At 40.0% G+C, this 26,966-nt stretch overlaps 2 protein-coding genes across 3 annotated transcripts; one reads left to right on the top strand and one right to left on the bottom strand.

The window, feature by feature from the left end:
- The first annotated feature begins 3,838 nt into the window (after nucleotides 1–3,838).
- Nucleotides 3,839–17,180, top strand: aga (aspartylglucosaminidase). The gene is made up of 9 exons (XM_020085399.2): nucleotides 3,839–4,165; nucleotides 6,504–6,657; nucleotides 8,498–8,610; nucleotides 10,891–11,003; nucleotides 12,770–12,878; nucleotides 13,358–13,433; nucleotides 13,815–13,922; nucleotides 15,935–16,068; nucleotides 16,942–17,180. The coding sequence occupies exons 1-9, from the start codon at nucleotides 4,060–4,062 to the stop codon at nucleotides 17,040–17,042; spliced, it is 1,014 nt and encodes a 337-aa protein (XP_019940958.2). The 5' UTR covers nucleotides 3,839–4,059; the 3' UTR covers nucleotides 17,043–17,180.
- On the bottom strand, nucleotides 17,104–26,221 carry neil3 (nei-like DNA glycosylase 3). 2 transcript variants are annotated; one of them, XM_020085387.2, is made up of 10 exons: nucleotides 25,987–26,221; nucleotides 25,780–25,886; nucleotides 24,181–24,315; nucleotides 23,569–23,782; nucleotides 22,534–22,608; nucleotides 22,084–22,250; nucleotides 20,035–20,198; nucleotides 18,293–18,707; nucleotides 17,805–17,985; nucleotides 17,104–17,646 (listed from the first exon to the last, which is right to left on the bottom strand). In XM_020085387.2, exons 1-10 carry the CDS (start codon nucleotides 26,089–26,091, stop codon nucleotides 17,494–17,496), a joined length of 1,716 nt encoding a protein of 571 aa, XP_019940946.2. In that variant the 5' UTR covers nucleotides 26,092–26,221; the 3' UTR covers nucleotides 17,104–17,493. The 2 variants fall into 2 exon arrangements, with proteins under 2 accessions (XP_019940946.2, XP_069387665.1); XM_069531564.1 differs by lacking the exon at nucleotides 25,780–25,886 and having other exon boundaries at nucleotides 25,987–26,125.
- Nucleotides 26,222–26,966: the final 745 nt, after the last annotated feature.

Raw genomic sequence — 26,966 nt, forward strand, 5'->3', positions numbered from 1 at the left:
AAAGAAAAGTTTTCTGGTGGAGTACCTTATTAACGGATGTTTTCTGATAGATTTAAGTTTCCTCTGAAGACAGATCTGTTCGGGCTGAATACTTTGTCCTGTGCCAGTCGTCAACTGAGAGATTTCTTCTTCTTGTGTCTGACAGCTGGTATTGCAGCTTACCTATCTGGCATATTACCCTGTTTATTGGCTTTGAAAGTCAACCTGTCTTTTAACAGACCTGTAAATGCCACCACCCGAACTTCCCAATTTGCAGCTATGGTACAAAGGAAGGTCTCTGGACAAACTTCCCGTACCATCTGTTTTAGAAACTATGGAGGAATTTTAAAAAAAAGAAGCTAATTGACTTAGGTGGCGTTCATTCATTCATTAATTTCAGTGGAATTAATCACTGTACTTTCATTTCCCTCGTTAGGGATGAACTAAAAAATGCTGACGTGATAAGCCCTGTAAAGAAATCTGAAAAAATAATGGTGTTCCATCAAACAAACATACGCCTTCATTGTTCTTTCCGAGCAAAAACAGTTCCGCAGCAGACTGAATAATAAACTTAATGAATGTAGATGTTTTTCTAAGCACTTAAACAGATCAAAATTGCAGCATTTCAAAGTCTCTAATGAAGACGTCGTGTGCCAATCTGTTCACAGTGAAACAGTGAGAGTTAGTGAAGGATGACATTGCTTTATTTCAACTCTTACAAAGGAAGCTGTTTCCCATCATTTACAGTTTATTCATAATCAGCCAAACTTCAATAATAGTGACTGAGTTGCTCTATTCCTCTGGGCTCTAACACGTCCCAATGGAGCTAATTGTTGCTTTCTCATTTCGTGTCTTCATCTCACTTGGCTACATTAATGAACAACCTAGAATAAATATGGGTTTTGGATCATTTTTGCAAAAGATTATTAAGAATAAGGAGTCATTACTCACAGTATGATTGATGTAAAGCTGCAGGCAGCTAGAAGCACTCAAGGTCAGTTTGGTTAGATTATTATTATTATTATTACCATTTACCACAACAAAGTATTTTTTTAAACAATACTACAGCGACTGCAGTGACACGCTATACCCTACATAAGGGATACATGTTACCGTTGCAAAACCAAAAATGTACACAGTCGGACAAACCTCTGTGAAAGTTTTTACTGTCATTTTTAAAGTATAAAAATATGTTTTAGGTAATTTAGGAAGTATCTCAATAATATAACTAATATTACATAATCCATTAGAGAGTGCCATCTTATTTATTTTTAAATGCAAATAAGTATGAGACAGATTTTTTCCATTGAGGTTATGTCTATTTGATATGTATTTATTAAAAACATATACAGTATAATATGTAAATATAGAAATAATAAAACATGTGAATCACCATACTGTATGTTCCTATACAACGTTTTGACAGCAGCTGTCAGGTAGTAAACGTATATAGTCCTGTGGGCTCATATGCAGCAGAGGACTGGTTTAAATATCCATACACATGTTTTCAAGATGCCCTCTGAGACTGTTATGAAGGACTTTATGAAACAACTTGAAAGGACATTGGTGATTGATGAAGTTATTATTACAAATCTATTCTTTTAGCCGCTCTTCTTAAATTTCGATCAATAACACAGGTGAAAGTAATAATACTCCCTCTCTCTCTCTCTCTCATCCATTTTTCTCTGCGTCAGACACCCCTGTCAAAATCACACCAGGACGTCCCATTGTTTAAGGACAAACCAATGAATAAAATATAAGTGAAAATTGTATTTTTCATATGAATAATGTAAAAGAGGGCAGGCTGTTGGTGTCCACGTCTCAAGGTTAGACTATATTGTGAGTTTCCCCACCAAGCCTGAGCTTTGTTCTTGTTTGGTACAAAATGAGAGGATCCAATTCTATCAAGTGTCTTATTCTGAGGGACACTTTGCCTCATTGAGCACGATACGGTATTCCAGCGACTTGAAAGAGACTTTCCACACCCAGCGTGCGGCATGTGTCGAGTGCCGTATGGCGCCACTTGGGAAAATGCACTAGAACTTTTCACCGCAACCAGCTTCTGTCGTGGCCACGATCAACTGCTTCCTATCCGGGGGGTAAATTGAAGGAGATGACGGACAGCACTGATGGAACACCGGAGCAGAATTATGTGCTGAAATGATTAAAGATGACACTTAACTGATGGCTTCATGCCAGAAAACTGTTCTCCAAGGGACTCTTACATTGATGTGTGACTCGTAATCAAAATACAAACCATAAAATCTAAAGGTTTACATTTATCATTTGCTCCATATTTGATCAAATGAATCATCTCTCCATTAAGCCGCAGATACGACCAAACTGTGTTAGACTGACGTGCAAAGAAAACCAGAGGGGAAACATACTTTTGCATCAGATAAATACTGAACTGCCACCGTATGATACATGCAGAAAGAAAAAGAATCTGTGAGTCTGACTTTTCTGGGCTTTGGTGTTGTTTGTGTGCTCCTTATTTAAAATATACAGACATAAAGTAATCAATCGTGATACATTTAGACTACAGTATACCAGGCATATTCTATTTCCTGCATTACTTAAGAGAAAACAAAAACCTGTAGCGACACTCCTCTTTCAGAAGTGACATTTTAGCCAGAAGATGATTTATTATATTCAAGCAAAATCTAAAACTGTGACAGGAAAGGCGTCAAGCAGTAAAGGTTTGATGGTGAAGTGACAGATTGTTTTTGTTGTTATTCCTGACAACTTCATACTTTTCATTGTTTTATGTGAGTATTTAGTGAGTATTTTCGGAAGTAAAATAAAAAAAAAAAACATTTCCCACTGTTCCACTGCTGCACTCCTCTATATGTGAGAGCTGCTCCCTGGCTCTAACCTTGAAAATGTACGACTTCATGGGTTGATGTGGACCACCTGAATGCACAATTTGTTTTGGTCTCTGGCCAGACCATCTCATTTTTGGAAGGAGTTGCAGGCTCAGCTGAGATCTCTGATCTTCTGAAATCCAATCTTTGTGGAGCATATCCTTTGAAAGATCCTGCCTCTGAATTGGAACGGAGCTGTTGGACCTGCTCAGCTTTCATCAGACGCTGCTGCTTCTTGTTAACATCAGTTCAGCCAGACAAGTCAAGCAACTGCCATGATTTTCTCCAAGTGGGAATGTTACACAATCCAAGGACTAAAAAACTTTCAGATTCGGCTCAGCAACATACTGACTAATCTCAGATGAGAGGGCTGCAGCAGAGTATCCTAAAGAAAGGCAACTATGCTTCAACTAAATCTTAATGTTTTTAAATGCAAACACCTTATGTTGTCTAAAACTCACCAGATTAGCAATTAGTTATATGGATATGACAAATATGAAGATTGTTATTTACCTTCCTGGTCTCATATACAGTGCTACATTCTTCATGGTTTGCTAAAAGTCAAAAGGCAAAATAACAACAACACAAGATAATAAAAATCCCCCCAAAACAACTTTGCCCATAAGCGTAATTGAATAGGACTGCTCATACTTCATCTCTGACATCAGCAGCAAGACAGTGTGTACCACACAGAGCTAATAAATACACTCAGCTGCTGCAGGACACAGCTTTGGTCCAGCAACCCACTTACACAATGCAATAATGATAAATACAATATCAATTGTTATTACTGGTATTATTACTTTTATGATTATTATTATTACTGGTATTATTACTTACATTGATTATTGTTACTGGTATTATTACTTTCTTTGATGATGATTATCATTTTTTGGTAGTAGTAGTAGTAGTAGTAGTAATAGTAATAGTATCAAAAATCCTTGTACCATAAAGTACAGGGCTGATTTCCTCCAACGCATGCGTACTGCGTCTTTAAGGAGGACCCCGCCCACTCAGCATGTGACACAACAAGGAAGTAGAAATTTAACTTTTCATTCAAAGTCTGACTTTTTAAAATCCCGCAGCTCGTCTGTAAACAGCTGGAGCGCGGATGTTTCTCGTTCTGCGGCGGCTCGAACAGAAATGACTGAAGGAAAGAACTCCCTTCTTTATTTGACTCGGTTCTAAAGTCCGTGTGACGTTATCTCACAGCAGAATGTTTACATCCGTCCTCTGCACGGTCACGTTACTGTTCGCAGTCGCTCACGCGTCTCTCCCGCTCGTCATCAACACGTGGCCTTTCAAGAATGCGACGGCTGCAGGTAAGAACTCACGTTATCTTGAGTTTCCTACAGGACAGAGCTCGTTCTGCAGGAATCCACAGACATGCAAATACTATGCACCCACTTAACCATCCATAAATAAATATATATATATATATGTGTGTGTGTGTTTGTTTCCACTTACAAATTGTTTTCGTGTGTGTGTGTGTGTGTGTGTGTGTTTATTATCTCACACAGAAGTTACAGGGAATTATGCACAACACGTGTTTCCTCTGTACTGAAACACTTAAATAAAAACAGCAGCTTGGCCACTTCACCTGCTTTTTCCTTTTCCATTTTTATGCAAAGAACATTTGTGACAATGCCATAAATCCAGCGACAGTACAATTATTCAAGTTTTCAGACAAAGCTTTGGAATTGAGCGGTGACATTTGAAAGAGAGGCAGAGGTTGGCTGAACCTGGCTTCGTGTTGACAGTCTGATACGACTCATCTTACCACAGCACCGTCTGCTGCATGTTTTCTTATAACAGCGACTACGTGTGTAACAGTCTAGTTAGCTGCAGACTGCCGTTGTAGTTTCGTAAATTGATTCCGGAGACTCGTTTTACTGGGCTGTTACGAGACATGGCTCATCAAGGTGGCTTCAGACGACATCCATGACTTCTGGAGCTCTCAGAATGTGGCCGTCTCTGTCAACCCTGATGGCAAATTGAGTCTTTTTTTGGATTTGTACTTTCGGCTGTTAACAAAAGGAAAAAAAAAAAAAAAAACATTTTAAGATGTCACCTCGGGCTGCAGGAAATGGTGAAGGCCAGTTCAACATTTTCTGACGTCTTAAAGATGAAACAACAAATCTATTGATCAGCAAAACACCAATTATATTATATGAAAGGAGATAAAGGGATTGATGTGTGTGTGTGTCGTGCCTGTATAATTAAGTGCAAACACTGTCAGGCCATATAACAAGGATTTTTCAGGATTTCCTCCCCACATTGTTATAAAATATTTTGTAGCAGCACCAGAAGCTTAAGCGCACAGGTATGTAAGCCCATCAGAGTCTTAGATGCCGATAGGAAATGGGCCAAACCCACGAGGCATCGTAACTGCCACTGCCAGCTCTGCCTCACTCTATTTGATTTCCTTCAGGATGATACATTGGACACGTTCAAATTGAAACTGAAAATATTTCAGCATTGCTTTTCACTTAGCAGTCAAGTGGTTTTCCAGCGGATGCACAGCCCGACACCGGAAAAAATGACAGGGACTGTGCTCGAAACATCTCAAGCAGCAGATCAAACCGGCAGGTGATTAAAGTGAACTTAAAAATCTCACCATTTGAGATGGATACCCTTTAATTTATCAGATGTACGTCACATCTCATCCCCGAGGCAGCAATGAAAATGAAAAATGTGCCCAGCTATCTGTTCTGTGGGTGGATATTTAAAGGTGCAGTCTGTGAGCTACCTCTATTGATCCACCCGTGCAGATCTCTTATGCTTTAGGGGGCTTAAAAAAGCAGCTGACAATAGGAGGCTAATCTCCTCTTCCATTCTGCGGCATTTTCTAAAGGATTGCAATGTGGAGTTTGATATTAAAAAAAGAAAAAATATTAATAATGATATCCTCAGTCAAGAGCACTCACCAAAGATGGTAGATGAACAGAATTTAGAGATGGAGAAATCCTGACTGATAAGAAGAGGAATTTGTGGTCGTATCTCGCTAAAAACAGATTAATGGTCTGAGAATTTAGTGGCAGGCTGGTGACAGTGCTACCAGTTGGTATTTTGATCCCCTGTGGGCACTCGGGGGGGATCAGCGGGGATCAGTGACCAAATGCTTGTCAGCTCACACTGGCTGTTTATTAGCAAATCACTGTAGTGGACATCTCCTGCATCGTACAAACTTTTAATCTGGTTTGGTGGTTTTTTTTGCAAATAGAATCAGAAATGCCTGAAAATAACAAATATCACATAAAGTCAAACAATATCTAAGTTGCAAAAACATTTTCTCAAGAGGTTTTTTTATTCACAGCAAGAAGATTCTTGGTTCGAATCCTTACGTGTTAGTTTTCCCGCCTTGCCCAACGTCACCTGGGATTGGCCCCCATGCGATCCTCAAAGTATAAGCAGTGGATGACAGACTAATTGGAAGTGTGATATAAGACAGTCAATCATCGTTAGTTAAATAGAAACTTGCAGCACAGATCAATCCTCCACATCCACAGGTAACCTTGAGATGCATAAATATCTTGCAGCCCTGATGACTTGCACAAAATTCCCTCTTTGCTTTAATTTCATTGGCAAAGGTTGTATTTCCCATCATGCATATGTTTTGTGTACTGTACACTGGATGACTCACTGTTTCATGCATTGTAGCGTGGAGTGCCCTGCAGTCCGGAGGCTCGGTGCTGGATGCAGTGGAGGAGGGCTGTGCTCGCTGTGAAGTGGAGCAGTGTGATGGAACTGTGGGCTACGGCGGGAGCCCCGACGAGTCTGGAGAGACGACACTGGATGCCCTGATCATGAATGGGTAAATCATGGCATAGACTGTGGTTTTATTAAAAATCGGAAATTACAAAGTTAATTCGTAATGCAACCTACCGAAGCGGTAAAGATTGAAAAAGGATCCAAATCTATTTTGCAAACAGCTCTTTTGGTAAAAGCCTGAATCTCCAGCAACGCTCTGAGCCAGAAAAAGCTCTTAACAGATAAATGGTTTTCACTTTTTAAAAAAATCATAAATGACCTATTTATAATTGAAAATGTCTCACTCTAATTAGGCACCTGCAGATTCCAATGTATTTTGTAAATGACAACTTGTTCTGCTGCTGTCTGTGCATCTTTAACATTTACATGATTAACTGACTGACCTTTCCAGTGAGCCTTTCTTTAATAAACCTCCAATTATCAGTCTCATTAAGATCTGAAGGCTTTCCAATTATTAGGCCCTTAAACACAAACATTAACACGCTCACAAGTTATCATTGGAGGCAAATATCAGCTCACAATGGAAGATAAATGCGCGGAGCAGGCTGTTTGTTATTACTCTGTGGAATGTTCCTTCCTCCATTTTGCAGGAAAATTGACTTTTTTCTGGTTGCATAGTCATGAATGTTTTCGAGGGAGCGGATCGTCTCCCACACACGATCCAATATAGCTGCATAAGAAATGCAGTAGTTATCACTGGCAGACATATTTACACCTGTACTATTTCATGCAATCCAATAGCACATTCCTAAAAAAAAAAAAACAGTTTGTAAAAACTTCAGAGAACAACATTGAAGTTTTGATATTGGATTTAAGGGGAGATGACTCAACCCTGTGGCAATTGTTGAGGCTCTACTTTGTTGTGATGGATTAAAATATTAGAAGCATGAATCAATACAATGCAATCCATGGCACTGCCAGTGCAACCTACCGCCATTACAAATGAAGCCAACTTCACTCTTGACACATTATCAAGAATAAACTGGAAATTATACTAAGAATAACAGGTGTAGTACATAGTCTGTGTATAAAGATGGAGGACGTGAAAACTCCCCAAAAGTGGAGCTAAATCATCTGGACTGCCCCCTGGCAGCTGGCTGCATTACAGGTCATACATCCTGCCTCCTCCGTGTTAGTGGATAGGAACCAGACCAAACTAAATAGTCAGGTTACACATTAAATTAAGAATTCTCAAAGATATTTTTATCATTTCAGGTATTTCTTACCGCAATGATGTATGTTCAAGTGCCAGTTTTTTCTAGTAAGCTTAGTTATAGTTATTTGATTCTCTAACTGGGTTGAAAGATTAAGCTGAGACTGATTTGCGATTGGTCAAGTGCAGGAGGAAGTGAAGACACTTCATCCATTTTTATATACAGTCTTTGGTGCAGTATTATTACAGGACAATTTGCCTTACATGGAAAGTTCCTATTTTTCTATTCAATTAGTGTTTTTTATAAATATCACAAATAAGGGCACTGTACTGTGAACCATAGTAACATTTCACGGGCTTGATTCATTTTCTAATTAGCTCATTACAACCGCAATTCACCAGAGAAATAATATCTAGAAAGTTCACTTGAAGAATTGTGTGTTGCATTTATTGCATGTGTCCAAAGTGTGTTTACACTCCATTGCTAATGGACAGGAATCAAAACACTGTTTTCACACATGTTTGGTCTAATTTGCTTTATTACCAGTGGTATGGAAATTATTGTTATGAAGGGGGCAGGAGAGGACGACATCTCAGATGTGCTACTGTTGTGGTTTGTATTCTTCACCAATACTGGTTTTTAAAGCTAATAGACGGGTCAAAACTGACACTTCTATTGTCCACTAACCCTGCAGCGGGACAGTTTATTCAGTGTATCCTCTTGGTGCAGGGATACAATGGAGGTCGGTGCAGTCGCAGACCTGAGAAGAATCAAGAATGCCATCGGAGTAGCAAGGGCCGTTATGGAGTTCACTGATCACACACTGCTAGTGGGAGAGGCAGGTATGTGAGGATTTATGTCCCCCAAAGGTAAACGTTTAAAAAAGAATCCTGGTTAATTTTAGAAGGGGCCAATCTTAGAAAGCCTGTCATTATATAAACATATGGTTCATGAATTCAGTTCAGGAACAACAGAGATCCAACACTGTCCAAGTTTGTTTTAAATACATTTGTGTTGAGCCAATTTGAAAAGAGAAGGAATTAAATGTGTTTTACGCAGCAGCTGAATTTACATTAGTTATCTTCATTAAGCAGGTGTCACATTAGGGCCAAACCCTTTCAGGCACTTATGGTTGCCTGATGCCTAATGGGTCATTTGAATAAGCTTTAATCCCTAGATCACCAGCATAAGCAGTTGGTGATGAATGCATGCGTCAGAGCCGCAATATGATGCTCTGAGCATAAATAGAACGATTGTATAACAGCCAGAGAGGAAACATACAGTCCAAATTGTAAGTATATGGATATTAAATTTTTGTTGAGTGAGATTTAATATACAATGTCCAAATCACAAGGGTTCAATAAGTAGTTTGCCAAAATCAACTGCGGAGTACATTCTAAAAAAAGAATTGTATGCAGGGAAACAACCTGGTAGACAGAGGAGCATGAGTCTTGTGGATGACCGGGATATTATTTCCATGGTGAAGAAAAGAACACTTTCATGTCTGCACAGCAAGTCAAAGCACTCTCCAGGATGTAGGCAGACACACTTTCTTTAGAGAGGAACAATAGAGAGGAATAGTGCCCAGGTTTCACTTTGCAAAAACATACAAAAGGAACCAGGTAGAGTTCTGGAACAAAGTTCTATTGATCAATGAAACCAAAAATCAGCCTCCTTCAAAATTATGAAAAGAAAGAAGAAGAGAACAGCTCATGACCCAAAGCCGCCACTATTTCAGTACCGATGGAAGCAACAGTGATTCAATCAGTCTGCCTGAGCAGCACAAAAACATGAAGACCAAAGAAAAGGCAGAGAACTGAAGAGCTGAACTGAAGCAGGTTGCACTCAAATGCATTCAGAGCCATTTCGAACCCAAACTCCAGAAAATGTCTAGACAATAGGGTCTTGACTTCCACATATAAAGTGAGCAGCAGGAGATTGTCCGAGTCCACTACAGCAGGAGAACGTCAGGAACATTCCGGTCAGCGGGAGGCAGGACGTGATTTACATCATTTGACGTAGTTTCCTCAGCAGAAATCACAGGTTTTTACAACAGGAGTTCTCGGTTCTTGTCACCAAAAGCTCTTGAATCTCGTTGTCCCAACTTGACATCTTCGTGGGGATCTTCTATGTGTAGGACAACTTCTTTCATCCTGAGATATTTGTATTCTTTTAGTTTTTCTCCGTCCACCAACCGTTTGAAATAGCATGTTGCCCACTCGCTCGCTGTAAATTCCCCGGACATTTCCCACTTTATTCTCTCTCGGGTTCACTCGTTCTTCAGACGTTTTAGTGGAAATATTCCATTGACCGTTGAAACTAACTCTGACATTTGCGTTTCACATACCAATGTAGTCCGATTAACTTCAGGAGAATGTCTGGAGTTCAGTGCATGTCAGAAAGCAGCATAAGAGACCACAACTAGGGAAAATACAATGTCCCTGTTGTTTCCACAGATCATTATAGTGTGAGGATTTCGTTCTTACTTACAGATGTGGATCTGTCTCTTCTGAACCCTTTCAATTCAGGGACAATGTGTTCAGAGAGTTCAGTCCCCCACAGAGTTCTTTCAATGTTGACGTACTGTAAACTTATTCAAATCAAAGCTGGTATTTGTCACTTTCCGACAAATACTGAAATATATAATACCATAAATACTAACAGTATAATAACAGTCTGTTTAAGAGACTTCAGTTTTTTTTCCATGATTAACTTAATATAGAATAAGTGAAGAAAGACGAGGAGCACACCCGTCAGCTTAACTGAAGGTCAATATTAAAGTCTATTATTTCCATATGACAAGTGTCTTCTAACTCAAATCGTCTGGCTCTTATGTCAGAATATCACAAGAACAGCTTATTTTATTCTATACCTGTGAAAATTCAATTCATTACGCCCCATTCATCCAAATTGAACCAGGATTTCCGTGGATTGGAAAGGTCACTGCTTTTCAAAATGGTAGTGATAGAAGACATCCTCCATCAGGCTGAAGCAAGGAGCCAAATTGAGATTGCCTCCGATTCCGTCCTTTTGTTTGTGACCTTTTGTTCTTATTATCATCCAAGGTCAGCGTGGACCAGAATGTGTAGCTTGACCTGAAAGTATTACTTCTCTCTCCGCAGCCTCCATGTTTGCTGAAAACATGGGCTTCCTTGCAGAGGACCTGACTACCAACAACTCTGTGAATATTTTCTCTCGGTGGCTGGGGAGCAACTGCCAACCTAATTATCGAAAGGTGTGTGTCTACTAGTGTGTGTGTGTGTGTGTTTTCCTCACTTGTTTGGGCTACAGGCGTGCACTACTTTTAAAAGATTGATTCTCAGCTGGGAATTTGACAGGCCTTCTAAAGTAGTTCATAAAAAGTCAGCGTTTGTGGTAAAGGTGAGGCCCTTCAGCGATGGATTGCTGCAATCCTGAAAAAAAAAACACTCTTCACCATCCCAATAATGAGACAAAATCTCCAGATAGAATAGTTGTTTTTCATTTCAAGTCAGCTGCGCCACAGAGATTAAGGGTCCTATTAATGAAATGTACTTTATTTACAGTTGGGGATTCCCGGCACAAATACAATCCTCTCTATTGATGGCCCCTGAGTGGCTTCACTGCAAGACTTGAGAGATAAGAGTCTCGACAGTAGTTGAGGAAAGGAAAAAAAACTGATCAATTCTACCATTGCAGTTTTTCCCCAAGTGTTCTAGACCTATTCCTGCCAATTAATCATTTGGTGTAGCAAGTAGAATACCCTTATCAAAATTAATTATATATATATATATACTTGGTGCAGAGTAAACTTCCATCACTAAATACTGACAAATTGTAGAGAGCCAGAGGTAAGAACACAGTATTGTTTACCCTGCATGTACTGCATTCGTTTAGTGCTTCCATACCATGCACATGTATAACCCATTTCAGCTGTTTGCTCTCATGATGCTCGTTGCAGCTTTTTCCTGAAACTGTTAAAGTGACCTCGAGGACTTGAGTCCTTCAGCAAAACCTGAAGGAAAGTTGAAGCTGCTCCACCGCTGCTGCTGCACTAAGAGCGGTTCAACTGTTCAAAGTTCGGTGAAACTCGACTCACAGCTGTAGCAGCTTGAATCCGAAGAAATACGTTATTATTTCCCCTTTACCTTGACTTCAATTATTCCTTTGACAGGCCTTTCAGATTGTTGCTGAGGACACTGAGGAACAACTGTACCTGTATTATTTATAACTTAAGAGACCGTTCAAGGGTTTTACTTTCGCCTGCATCAAATGGAATGTAACAGACTTGGTGCTATGAATAATGCACAGGCACTTTTATAAAACAGACTAGTTGAGCCCAACTTTGCTTTACTGATGGCATGATGAAGTCATGCTGATACAGACACACATTCTACATCTTTGTTTTAATATTTAAGTTTACTTTTTATGGCTCCAAGTCTTAAATCTTTACCTCTGTTCTCTTAAAACTCAAAAGTGGACTTTTTTTTTTTGCTGCATCCCACTTACCTGCGAGATCAAAGCAGCAGAAGACGCTGAATACAGTTTTCACACCAACCCCCGCAGGTCAACCTGGAACACTCAGTCATTCACAAGACGCCTTGAGGTGGAGATAGAGAAAGCTTTTGTCAAACTACACTGCACTCTGACAGATATTCACATCTTGTGCTCTGTCCCTCTCCAAGTCAACTTTCAATGACTGAGCTGGTACAGTGGGCCGTCTGTGTCTCAAAAAAAAAAAGGCTTTTTACTGCTGAAGGACACTTTTTTGCAGCAGCAGCAGGAGGAATTCATACTGGGATGTTTTGTTCTCGTAATGTACTACACCACTGGGAACGTGGTTTTTCAGATTCCGAACCAAACAAGACCCCCGACCATTTATAATGACATACCAAACTGATCTAGGACAATAGTGCTGATTGTTTGTAAAGGTAAACTCCTGCAGATCAGCATTTCTTCTTTGTGCTATGACATTAAGTACCAGCATACTGGCGTTATTGATGTTTTCTCTCCTGTCAAAAGAATGTATTTCCAGATCCCTCCAAGTCCTGTGGACCCTACAAGCCCAGGGCGATACTGAAAGAGGAGAAGAGGGCCCAGCATGCTAATACGCACTCCCACGACACCATAGGTATGTTTTATCAGTTAACAGCGAAATGGAAGCCGGCTTTCCCCAGACATTTAACAGTTTAGTATTTAAGCACTTAATTGAAACAAGACAGTGATAAGAGCAGGTTTTAACATTCCCACTGAAGAGATACTCAGGGAAGACTTAAATATTAAGGCATTGAATTTGTGTCACTGTCAAGATCAAGATCTAACCTGATTTTCACTTGGTGTATGTACGAATAAGGGCACCTGAGTTTAAGCAATCTAGTCCAACGCTCCTTGAAAACTGAACAAGAAAAAGCACAAAGTCGCCCACAGGCTTGAAGTGAATGTTTTCAATCCAGTCCTAGATCAAGAAAGAACCTCTTGACATGGATCACTTGCTTTAACATTGCGATATTGACCATTTTCACCAATTTCCTTCCTTCATTAGGATTATGATATCTCTGCGGTCAAGAAATGTCTGATGATCATGTTCCACATCCTTTCTTTTTACACAAGGGATGGTTGCTCTTGATCAAGATGGCCACGTGGCTGCTGGTACATCGACCAATGGAATGAATCACAAAGTTCCTGGGTACGTAGGTGATGTTAGTTTCAGAAAGTAGCTAAATATTCATTAGTAATTTTGACATTTGTTCCCGGATGAAATGATCCATTCCTTCAGCTATAGTCTGATGCTCACCACTGACTGTATCATCATTTTTTATGACCTTCAATATAAAATATACTGTTAATGTGAGATTTAAGTTGAACTTTTCTTAAGTTGGTCAAGCTTTTGAAAGATACGACAAGGAGTGTTACAAATGAGATGATGCTGTAAATCTGCATTTTACAGTGTGTTTATAAGCCTTCAGTGCATCTAGAAAAAAAAAATTGATTTAAAATATAATTTGCCCTTTTTTCCTTTGAATGTACATTTATCATATGTGACTCTGCTCTTTTTCCTGCCGTGCAGTCGTGTTGGGGACTCTCCGATAGTTGGAGCTGGGGCCTATGCAGACAGCTCAGCTGGTGGTGCCTCTGCGACCGGAGATGGAGATGTCATGATGCGCTTTCTCCCAAGGTACCTCATCAATGTTTCTGTGGTGATCAAGGTCATAACTGTGTTTGTTTTTCCCTTGCTGTGACTTTACCGTCTCGCTGTCTCACATAGACAGAGAGACAGCAAAGACATAAAAAGGGACGGTCAGGACACATTATGTTAGTAATGTGAATGAAACTTGGACTTATTTTTTTAGCTTTTAAAGAATCTTTAAAACGTGTAAATCCATATGTAAGTGAGAATCTAGCTGTGTCCCAATTCAGGGTTCGCTTACTTTGAGGCTGAAGAATTTAATGCAAATGCAGCCGACAAATGCATCCTTCCCTCCCCAAGTAACACAGGCTCCAGTGGGTGGATCCTTCTTGGGCCGACCTATCCCAGCATTCATTATGTTTCAGAGAAAAACAGTTTTTTGTGGGACGTGTTATCCTCATCCTCCAAAGCAGAGGGCCCCTGAATGTCTTCTCATGCAATAAATACTACAAGTGTGTTAACTCCCTGTCTAATGGAGCATATTGAGATTTCAGTCACTTGCTAATTAGTAAATATTGTGCATGACATTAGTTTATCATAAAAATCTAGTCATCTGATTTTCTCTGTGTTTAAAATACCACGAGACATGTCGACTAAATCTCAACTCCTCCACGCACCAGGGTTTTTTTCTCAGCCATCTTTCTGAATAACATAACACAGCCTGTTCTTGACAAAAGAATTCTGTTTCCGAGAATATGGACATCCATGACACACGTTGAGATTTTAAACAGCCGTTATTCTGGCGTCAGCTTCTCGGTGCATGTGCAACAATAGCATTAGAAAGACTGGAGTGGACTATGTTGCCCCAAAACTGTCATTTGTTCATTCCACAAGAGGCGAGATTTCACTAAAGCTGCTGTTTGTTTTCAGGATGTGTGAATATGGCAGTCTCAGAAGATTTCTTTTTTTTTTCCAGCTTTATTTATCCAGGATAGTTTGGTGAGCACACATGCTGATCTTTTGAGTTTCACTCAGCTTTACATTCACACCCACACCTGAGGGATTCTGTTTCAGTCATGGTTTCTCGAGTCACATCCCAGAACTTTTGGGGGTTGAGTTTTTTTAAAGGCTGCTTGTGTATTTTTCATTCATTCTCCGTATCCAACTGTTTCACAGCAGGCTACATATTTTAATTGATAGGTGTGGTTACAAGCCTGCCGCAGGACTATCAAAAGGACGATCAAAATAGAGTAATAACTCACCAACACCAGAAAGACTTTTTTTTAAAAACCACACAAGCAAGTTTACAACTGCAAGTCCAAAGTTCTGAATCCATATTCAAATGTAGACTAGAAGGGCACCCAGTAGTGTGCATACGTCCGACAAGGCTCAACAGTCTGGATCCGGATTTCGATGTGCACCAAATTACACTCAGAAATATCAGTCCCCTTAACATTTATTTATTTATTTTTTCCATCAACTTCCGTGAATTGGTCTGAGACTGATGAAAAGCGTTCCCTTAACGCAATGTAAAAAAAAAAAAAAAAAAAAGTGTAACAATCCTGATCCAACCCAACAATCCAAACAAACTAAAATAGACAAAACCCCGGGGGAGGTAAAGAGGAATCTAACTCATAACCATTTGCTAATGTGTGAAAAAAAAAAAGACCCAGCGTGGTTTATACCATGTTGAATATTCCGAGAGGAACAAGGTTCTGATATTTTTGCAAAGAAGAGATGTCGCTCTCATTATAAATGCACCGTCAAGATAAGAGAGCAAACAGCACCTGCAGTGTCTGTGTCGAACAGACAACCTGTTTCTCCACATTTGCTTATTTTGTACTTGTGATCCCCTGAATAGAAGTGTCACAGATGTCTTGTGTAATATGAAGGGAGGTTGGGAAATAAAATCAGTTTTTATATGTTTGCATCTGTTTTTATCCCAGGCCATAATCACACACACACACACAAACTGTTGTCGTCATCACCGTGGTTGGTGGCCTCGACAGAACTCTTTAAATTTGCCTCGTGTGCATGTAATCATGTAATCCTGCCAACAGTTACTTGGCCGTGGAGCTGATGAGGACCGGAGCAGATCCCTCAGCAGCCTGCAAGATGGCCATCTCCAGAATCAAGAGGCATTACTCAGAGTTCTTTGGAGCCATCATCTGTGCTAACACAACAGGCCATTATGGTGAGTGTTTGGGTCCACAAACACAGACTGTGCTGCTCCCTGCCAAAGGAACTGAGGCAAACACCTGACACATCTTTTTTATTACCATTGATTGAAATAAATAACTTCACTGTTTCATGGTAAATTCATTAAACGATTTCGGAATTCCCCAAACTCAGTGTAAATTAGGCTAAACTATATTAAAATGTGTGGAAAACGTTTTTGGCTTCTTTTTTAAAAGATCTTTTAATGCGGCAGGTTACTGATCATCCATATGAAAAAATATCTGCATGTATTTAAGAGGCTTTACGAGACAAATTTAATCTAGAAAACCATACACACATATATACGTTGTGCTTTATTTACTAAACTAAACTGATGTTGGTTATTAAAAAATCTCTTTCTAAAAAAAAAGAGGAAAAGATTTGAGTAAAATTTTAACCTGATCATTTTTCTGCAAAGTTTTCAGCAGACAGTTGCTTTAAAACTGATTAAACCATCTCCTGACAGTGTGTCCAGCACCACCCTCTCCTCTCTGTGACTGCTTTGTTCTCATGACAACAGAGACAAAGTTTAAAAATAATCATAGCAGCTACGTCCACATGCAGTTTCTCTTCCCTCCATCAGAAAAATCCTTATATAACCTTTTCTTTTTCATATAGAAGACACTTAGTCCAGTCTCCATTTACCGTTATCTCCACATTGTTTTTGTCACCTGATCACACATGTTGCAACATGGGTGTGGAAAATGAGATATGAGCATAATGACATTAGAAACATCCGAGGATGCTGTAACCACAGCGGCTGCAGTCACACGAGGGGGAAGTGTGAGGGATTTTACAGCCTGAAAGTTTTATTCTTCTCATCTTTGTTTTTATCTCTGATCTCCTTCAGGTGCAGCCTGCAACAAAATCCCTGGATTCTCGCAGTTTCACTTCATGGTGTCAAACTCCGAGTCAGATGCACCACTTCTCAAATCCGTGGACTGCTTCTGAATAGTTTTTATTCTCATGCCTCTCTTTTATATTTAAATTAATTGACAGACTTCACAATGAATTGTAATGCTGATACTGGTTTTATTCAAAAATGAAATAAATTAAAAAAGAAATAAATGCGCATGTCACTTAACAATATTAATTGTTGCTGCTTTGATTTATCTTCATTCTTGTTAGATTCATCAGTTTCTTCGTAACAACTTTGTTATTTATATCTTTAAAAGGTCGGAAGGAGAATTTAAATGCAAACACTTCTGGGCTGAAGATCATTCACTTGATAGGTATTCTCTGCTAAATGTAAATTTCAAGACAAGCATCTGCATATTTCACAAACATCACGATGAAATATCATGCCCCACTTATATTTCCATTTATTTATATGAATATGTAGGGTCAGCACTTATTTATATAATGTGTTACTAAAACACATTAGCTGGATAGATCACCCTGGTCAGCTCCCTGCCCACTGAAAAAACTCACACTGTTTACCCTTTTGAAAGCTGCAGGTGTAGAAATTCCGACCGTTGTTGGGTCCTAGTTTCAGAACAGTTCTCATTAAGCAGCGTTTGCCATGTTGACAAGAAGGGAAGTGCAGGTCTGCCCACTGCAACAGAGAAAATACGGTTCTCATTAGTTAAAGTGTTGTCAGTTTAAATTAAATGCAAATAAATTCCGCTTATTGTGTTTTGGCTACAACTGTAAATACTTTATTTTCCAGGCTTCACAATGCTATAGAGATGAGTTCTTGCTTTCCATTTTCACCTCAAAGAAGTTGCACTTGGTCTCTCTGGGAAGCGAGCAGGCGTAGAACTGCCGTCCCTTATTCTCCCCCTCCTTGTGGACCACTCGGAGGACAGCTGGACGACGATGGGATGCACAACAGGGGACACTGGGACTGGAGGAAATGGAGGAGCCGCTGCTTGCTGCTCCTGTTTTGCGCGCACTGACAGAAGTGAAGAAGCGGTCTTATTAGCACGAAATAAATTCAAAATAATACACAGGAACACCTGTCACGTCAACCCTTATTAGAGAGCAAACAACCACTCCTCACCTGTGTGATGGGATGTGTCGGTAATAATTGTATTTGCATGGAAACCCTACAGCTACTCATCAATCAGTTTTTTTTAACAATGCTGCATTAAAAATTCCACAGTCAGATGCTTTTTTATTCTAGTTATCTTACTGAAGTTGCAAAAAACTTCTCTTATTATAAACTTATTCACGAATAGCCAAGCGAGAGATTCACTCACCCGGAGTAGGGGGTTCCATTTTGAGCATTGTTACTGGGAAAGGGACTGTGATCAATTCTCATTTTCTTGGATGGGTGACTGTAGGAGGCCAGCGCCTCCCCATTGGAGAGCTCGGCACTTTGCTTCTGCCAGCCACCAGAGGCATAATTGGGGCTTGTTGTCCCTTGGCAGACTCTGTATTTATTTAAACCTCGCTCTGCCGCCAAGGAATTCAAATGACTGCCGGCAGGGGAGAGCAGCGAGTTTACGGGTTTTGGCTTCACGCTCAAGTCAGAGAAAACAAGGGTGGAAGTCCCAAGCGCAGACCTCCAGTTGATTTTCAGCTCCTCTTGTGGTTTCTTGAAGGCGGTGCAGGGGTACTTAATCAAATCGGCGGAGAAGGGGGTTGCCTCAGTGCTGATGTCGTCTTTGTGAACTGTGAAGATGAAGCCGGAGTGAGAAATCTTTTCAGCTGATCATGGTGCACTGGCTGCTCTCGTAAAATGCAGGTTGTTGATAGTGTGGATTCAGAAAAAGTCTCACGATCTGCTGTGCTGGTGATATCCATATGCAAATGTAACTGCATTAATAAAACTTTGAAGCTAAGTAAATGTTTGCAGTCGTGGTAAACTACATTCCCTGGACAACTACCATTCATTTACCCTTGAGCAACGTACTTAGCCCCCGACTGTTTTAGTGGTGCAGTGTTGTGGTCAACTAATTTGTTACTGCAGAAATGCTAATCAGGGTAATACTGAAAAGCAAAAAGCAACTCTCCCTCTGGCAATACGTTGCTATTATTCATTAGTACATTTAAAAAACCAGAACAGTCCATCTGAAAACATTGTCCTGGATTACACTCACTTTTAAATACAGGTGAACTTTGCATATGTGTTTTTTCGTTTGTGGATCTAGTTATTTTATATTTGCATCAACAGTTTCCATAAGGGTTTTCATCCCCTTTGAAGATTAAAAGCTTTATAGCACAGACTCAAATAGGATTTTGTGGCTTTTTAACACCAATCAATGGAGAAATACCTATGTTTAGATCTCTACCAGTGATCTAATTTTATTTCAAATATAAAATACTCTTTATAAGCTCTATAAATGCTGCCAGATGCTGGAAATTGCACGTTTCTGTTTTGTCCAAAGTGCGGCTTGAGAATGAGAACATCTGACACAACTGCTGGAATCCGTGCCAAAAAAGAAAGGCTGACATACGATAGTCGGCAATTTACCCATGCTTGAAAAGCTCAGCATAACCAAATGAACCATGGGGAAACTGTAGTCTGGAGTCAGTGATACTCATGCTGCAGCTATTCGCTCGTTCAGTCAGCTGTGATATGAAAAAAATATATATTTGAAATGTAGCAGCAGGATCCCAAAAAACCCCACAAAATATAAAAGTACCATTGGGTACTGAGGTTTGGCAGTTGCACCATACGGATAGCAAACGATTTCTTTCAGACACTCATTCACTGCTGCCATAGTGTATCTCAAGACAGAGACAAATGGCCAGTTGACAGACATGCTTGTTATTTGTGGGCCAACACACAGACGCAACCACAGAGAGATCGGTTTGCTCGACTGCAGAGTCACTGCAGCCGCTTGGTGCCTTGCTCCAGGGGTACTCGAGCATCGATGGCAAGCGGACACATGGGATCATTGGGCTAAATTGCAAAACCGTAGCTACTAGTATTTTATCTCTTGCTTACAAGGACGTTGTCGCCCCATTAAATTCCAATTGACAATGTTTTACTCACCCTGAGGTCTTGGAGTGAGGCAGGCATCACAGGCTTTCGCTGTCGGCTGGTTGATGAGCGTGCACAGCTGACAGGCCCAGTCTTCTTCCTCCTTCTTAGCCACATTATCGCCGGCTCTCGGATTGTACGCCCATTCAATCAGGCTGTTTCTGACTGGGAGCTTACTAGATAAAGAAAGCAACAAAAATAAATCTCTGTGACTAAAACAACTAATGAAGGAAACATGCACTGAAGCTGAAAACACTTCACTGTCTGTAAAGAGGAGACAAAATGAATAATCCGTCATTCTACAGCTGTGTCTCAGGAGATAGAACGGGTCGTCCACTAACTAGAAGGTCAGTGGTTTGAACCCCAGCTGCTGTAGTCTACATGTTGAAGGGTCCTTTGACACTGAACTCTCAATTGCCCCTGGCAGTGTGTGATAGAAAGCCCTGTGTGTTTGTGCTGTGTAAATGGATGGATGCAACCTGTACTGTCAGGCACTCAGAGTGGTCGATAAGACTAGAAGAGCTCTATATAAATACAGTCCATTTACCATTTTATTTTCTAATATTTTTTCAATCTGTGAGAGGAGACTAAAAGCTTCAGAGTAAAAGCATCAAAAACGTCTGTAAAGTTTATTCAACATCCCTTTAAAGTGTTTTAACAAAAAACATCATCTTAGTGGACTTATTTACACAAAAAAACGTAAATTGTTAACATAAATGTTTTCTGCATCATGTATTCTGTAAAATAAAAGCTTTCTTATCATCGAACTTAAAGGAAGTACCGATATGTCTGTGACTCATGTAGGTTGTTTAAATATCATCAAACTGACAAACCAGAAGGGCTGTATTCATTATGGGCCATTTTTGCAAAGGTCATAAGTTATGAAAAAAATATTCCTGTAAACATTTTTTTAAAGAAACTGAAAATGTTTTGCTTGCTGCTTCTGCCTTTTTTGAACAGTTTGCTTTTTTTTTTTTTTGCTTAATGCACCTGGCAATTTGTTTTTTCTTTTTGGCGAGTGCTAAAACATTTCTCCGATTTGGATGCGTGAACATACATTTCTTGGATTACTTATACAAAAAGCATGTTTTCTCAGTCCTGGAAGTGCAACATGAATTATACATATACATCATAAAACAAACTGGGTGGCCCCCATACTGTAATGGTTAAGGCAAGTCAAACTGTGTTACAGGCAAAGAGAAAACTTGCACTAGGCTAACATTTGCAGTTTAAGCAGAGGATGAAGATATGTGAGAAGGCGATGTTTGCTCCCAGCATACATGTTACTGCTCCGACATGAAGCTCGACTATGTTTGACAAGAAGGCAAATCTGCAGTGCCAACAGTCATGGAGGAGGAGGAGGAGGAAAGGAGCGCTGGCTTTCAGGAAACTTTCCTCACAGATTGCATTTATCAGCTGAGTAATGTGTTGTAAGGGCTTTAGGCTCTAACCCCTCGCAAAGCTTTGCTCAAACACAACCCAGGAGGTGTTGAGCCTGTGCCCTGTCTGGCAAACATAGCCTTACATGCGCATTAATACCCCCCTGCCCGCCCGCCACCGCCGCCATAACACTTCTCACTCCCTGCCAAGCCCATCTGCCTGCAAACATGGCCTCGCTAAAATTGAACCTTTTATCTAAAAAGGCTTTAGAACTTTCAGCAAAGACTTTGGTTTTGAAAAATGACACCTAGTTTTACTGCACTATGGTGGTGCCACCTTTTGAGCAAGAAAACATATTAAAGATTTCAAATAAATTACAGTACAAATTGTACTGTTACAAAAAGATTCCAGGTTTTATCACATTTCCACAAAGAAAAGGCAAAACAGTATATTTTATTATTATTCATAAAACCCTGGATTAAAATGCAGCAAGAAAACAATTTAGTCTGCAAACATGTGGTATAAAAGAAGCTGAGAAAAGCCAGTGTAATAGATGTTCTATTATTCTCATCCGCAACACCGATTTTCCAACTACGCCTACACCAACCTTCAATGAAAGCATCTTTACAAGAACACAAAACCTTTCCAGTCAAATTACAAACAGTCTATGAGAATTTCTACCTGATGTCAACCCCGCTGGGATTTCCCTTCTGACAGCGCTCGCAGAAGTAAGTCATCCTGCCGTTGTCTCCAAGACGACAGACTGTGATAACATGAAAGCACTGGCCGCACTGGGGACGCTTGTAGACTTTGTAATGTTTGTAGAGGGGAGAGCCAGATTTGCGACACTGATAAGAGAGAAGAAGGGGCAGAGGAGAGTGAATAGAAAGATGAGGATAAAGATAACAAGAGGAACATTCCGCTTTTCTTATTCGTCTGTAATGCATCGAGAAAAAAGAACATTTGTTTTCAGACGCCTCCTCTGCATCCTCAGCAAAACAGGATTTAAATTGAATCTATTCTGGAAAGTTATAAACCAAAATGTAAACAAGTGTACATCCAAATAAACAGTACACAAACAGATCTACGATAAATAAATACAAAAATTCTACAGATCAACGAATGTCTGACCTTATAAAACAGAAGAGTAAAATCACGCGTCATTTTCACCAGGTGGTGGATCTGTTTGTCTGCCAGCAGCTGCACCTGAGGAGGAAGCAGCACTTAGTCACAGCTCACAACCAGAGAGTGAAGGAAATCTCATTTGTCTAGACCCTCATTTCAAAAGAGACGAAAAGTGCAAATCAATAATACGAGCATGAAGCCAATAAGACAACCAGACATGAAAAGCTGGATCGGAAATGATGCAACAGAGAAAATGTACATGTCAGACATTCCCTAAGACTGAAGAAGAAAACTTTATTATTTCAGGACACCGGTGGTCTTCATAAAGATTCAATGGTCCCAGAAGAAGAAGGGGGCAAAAGTCCTGGATTAATGTCTTGATCTCTCGTATATTCATGTAGCCAATCTGATATTTTCAAAAGGGAACAGAGCGGAACGCTGGAAGCGGTAGAAGTATTCATCCAGCAAAGTGTGTCTTACTTCCAGCGGTGAGGTGACTCTGTAAGTCAGACTTTTATTCTAGTTTCCTTAATAAAAATATTCCTAAAAAGCAAAGAGAGGCTGTGGATCCTTAACAATTCAAGAGATGTGATTTACACATCAGGACTAGAATATTGTCGCTTTATTATCTCCACAAACTGTTGACATATCCAGAAACAAACAGAGCTAGGACTGTGCAAGAATTACCAATTTGTGGCTTTAAATGTCTGTGTACATGGTATATGTACAATGGGGACCCTCAAAACCTCAACCTTGGTGGAGGTCTGCGTTCTCCAAGTACCCTATTGTGTTTTATTTAACTAAAAACAAATAATGACAAACTGGAGGAAAAAACACATCTGAGTCCCGAAAAAGATCCATTCAGAGACAAAACAAAACATTTCCAAACTGCTCCGATGGACAGGGACATCTCTGCCACAAAGCATTTTTTAGTTTTTTCCCCATTTCACCCTCCTCATTGAAATGCGTTCCACAACAATACAACGGCTTTTACTTTTTTTCTGCTCCTCAGATGAACACCATCTATCATGTTTTCCATACCTTCACGGCTGGGTGGAGGCCTGAGTCAAACAGGGCTTCGTTTTTAATGATGTTGCCGACGCCCGGCATGACGGCCTGGTCCATGAGAACGTCGCAGAGCATCCTGCTACTTTGGCTCCTCACCGCTTCCTCGGATCGGGTGGAGCTGAACTTAGGGGAGCACACATCCAGGCTCTCCATAGTTTTCACCCTTTGCTCGCAGTCCTCTGTCAACCTGCGAGCATACAATTTCATAGAACAGGAAGAACTCAGAGAATATAGTGCCGCTGTTACTGCGAGCGTGCCACGAGGTCACAGGTGCACTTGCCAGGTTACACATTTGAAAATGGTTTCTTTCATATATTCTGCCTCAGTTTGTTTGTTATGAGATGGAGCAGCATAGGTGAAATTTCCAGACAGTAAAATTAAATGTCTGTCTGGCTTCTGAAAAGTACACCAGGAGCGCACAGTCGATGAACAGGACAAATGTTGAGCCAAGCAGGCTGCGTTTTTCAGGCAACAGCCGCCGTCTTCAGACAGCCTAATGTAGGACATACTCCCTGTATGAGACTCATACCCCAAGGTGAACTTCTGTCACCTCAATCTATCCAGGCAGGCTGGTGGCCCCGTTACCTTATTTCCACAGTGCTGTCAAAGAAGCACACAATGTCGTTAGTCAGGTGTATTTCCAGCACTGGTACAGAGCCCGTCCTCTCCTTCCTCTCAGCAGGGTTTATACGCATTGATCCATTCATACCGAAGTGGACTCTAAAGGATGTGAGCAAGGGAAGAGCAAAAGAAAAGACAAATTTACTTTTAGGATAGCGTGTCTCAATCCATATAAGCCTTGTCAACTGAAGGACAAAAAGGTGGCCTGATGTTTGGAGACTCCACTGTGTTAATGGAGATGTCACAGAATCCATCTCAGCAGTGTGTGTCTACAGACAGTCATACTTAAGTACTTACAGCTACGTACCTATACATTTTGAGCACTAATTGATTTTATTTTGATGATTATAGAAACACTGTTACTCTATAAATTTGAGTTTGGTGATATAAACTGCAAAAAAACAAAAAAGTCTATATTACCGGTCAAAGATTTTATATAATTAAATAATTGCTCATCATGAGCTAACTGGTTTTGTGCCAAATTCTGTGATCCTTTAAAAATCTCTGACCCTGTTAGCAAATAAGAACTATATGTAGTTATAAATCATACTTTAACACATATGGTCTATTAACACGTTGTTAGCGCAAGATGATGTCTTCGTTCATTGATAATAATAAGGATAACGATGAAAAATGAAAAGTGTGTCGTGGTAAACATTATGCTAATCAGTTTGAGGGGTCACAGAAGCTGGTTTAAAACCTGTATCTTCTTTATATACAGTCTATGTGTAACAGCAGACATTTGAGTGTCCTTAACTTGTTTCTATAATACTAATGTTTTATTCATAAAGAACTTCTGAAAACAAAGTTACGAAGTGCTCCACAAATAAAAGACAAACATGTAAGAATACATAAATATAACAAATAAAAATAGTCCCAACGAAACAATCAAATAAAAAGACTCAAATTTAAACAAGACTGTCCATTAGAACTACTAGTATTAGTTCAATAAGGGGATGCAATACAATGAAAGAAGCTTTGATATTATAGGAAACTGACTGAGGTGTTCCAGAGCCTCTGTTAAAAATCTCTGTCTCCCCTAGTCTGTCAGAATCAGAATGCTTTATTGTCAAAATAGTACAATGAAATAGTTGAATTTTCATCTTATTAATTTTGTGCTGGTCTCTGTTATCTCATTCTTTTCTTTTATTCAGATTTGTGTCTTTATGACCTGTGTTGTGTAAACGTCTCTTCCCCCTGCAGTTACGGTGGAGGCCCGGAGGAGGGCGCTGTGGGGAAACACTGCTCTCAGAAGAGGAAAACATTTATCGAGGGAATAAGATAATATAATATAAGTATAATATAAAATCAATGTGGGACAGACTTTATAAAGACTTTTAAATATATTAAATGATAGTAGCTTTCTGTTTACATTATATATATATATTATTTTGGGCCATTGATATTGTTTATACTTTTTATATTTCCTTGCATTTACAAGTATGGCATGTTTTCTAATAATTACTTTACTTTTTGTTTTAAAGTTTGCTGTTGTTCCCTGTTGTGGGACTAACTAGTGAAACTAAATGAAGGATGGTTTGATCTTTGCTTCACTGTGTTCACCTCAACGCTCTCGGACCAAAGAAGACGAAGAGCTCCTTCCCCAGAGTCTGAGCTCCGGAGAACACGCAGCCGATGAAGCCGAGGAAGACGTGTCCCTCACTGTTTCTCTGGAGACACAAAACCAGAGTAACCCGCTGAACACACAGCTCCTCTCGGCAGGTCGGACATTTTAGAAACAGTCCGTGGGTCAAAGTGAATCTCACTCACTGCTGCTCTCGTCAAACTCCCTCGGATGTCTCTCACTGTCTGTCCCCTCTGGACTCTGGAGCGGATCTTCTCCCCGTTCAAAGTGCAGCCGGGACCTTCCACCATCTTCCAGGTCACTGTTTAAAAAACCTAACCCGAGTTAAGACGAAGGACAACGTCCTGCTGAAGACGCGTGTTGTCCTCCAGAGTCCCCGCCAAGAAATTCAACGCGGCGCATGCGCAGTACGGGTCAGGTCGGCTGTATTTCCGGGTTTGAGACAATCCTCTGTTGTTAACTCTCAACAAGAGTGAAACTAAAAACAAACTAGTTAACAGGGAAAATAATGCCACCAGAAAAAAAAATAATGATAATAAACTTAATTTATATAGCACCTTTTAAAAACAGACAAGTAAATTCAATCTTGAATAAAAATAAGTGTATTTACAACATTGATTTGAAGAAACAAGCATTTTCTTTGTGATGTATTGAAGTGACTGCAAATTGCCATTTTTTTTTCCACGATAACTTTACTACCTGGGACATGAAGTTAAGTTTGTGTGCGAATGATGATAAAGTAATATAAACTGGGCAGGAGAGCTTTAACAGGCTGTGCAATCATATCACTGCCTCCTACAGGTTGTGGCTAGATTGCAGTTTGGAGAGATTTCTTTTTCCATGGCTGTAATCCTGCAATCACTTTATACTGTATACCTCTTTCACAATCATTGTCCTTAATAATAATAATAATAACACGTTCCCTGTGATAGCCTACAGCACCATATAGCTTTAGTTGTTTTCTGCAACTCCCATATGGTCCATCTTCATGTTCAGTGAGATATCTGCCTGCTCCCCCCTCTGCAAAAATAATAATATTTCACTACTTTGCATGGTGAAGAAGTAGCATCCCTTCTTTTAATCTCCCCCATTCTTTCTGCCACACAGCTGTTTATGTTTCCCCGATAATGGATTTGTACTCATTTGTCCCAATGAGCACGCTCAC

The sequence above is a fragment of the Paralichthys olivaceus genome, chromosome 9 (assembly GCF_024713975.1).
Source record: "Paralichthys olivaceus isolate ysfri-2021 chromosome 9, ASM2471397v2, whole genome shotgun sequence".
Classification (NCBI taxonomy): Eukaryota; Metazoa; Chordata; class Actinopteri; order Pleuronectiformes; family Paralichthyidae; genus Paralichthys; species Paralichthys olivaceus.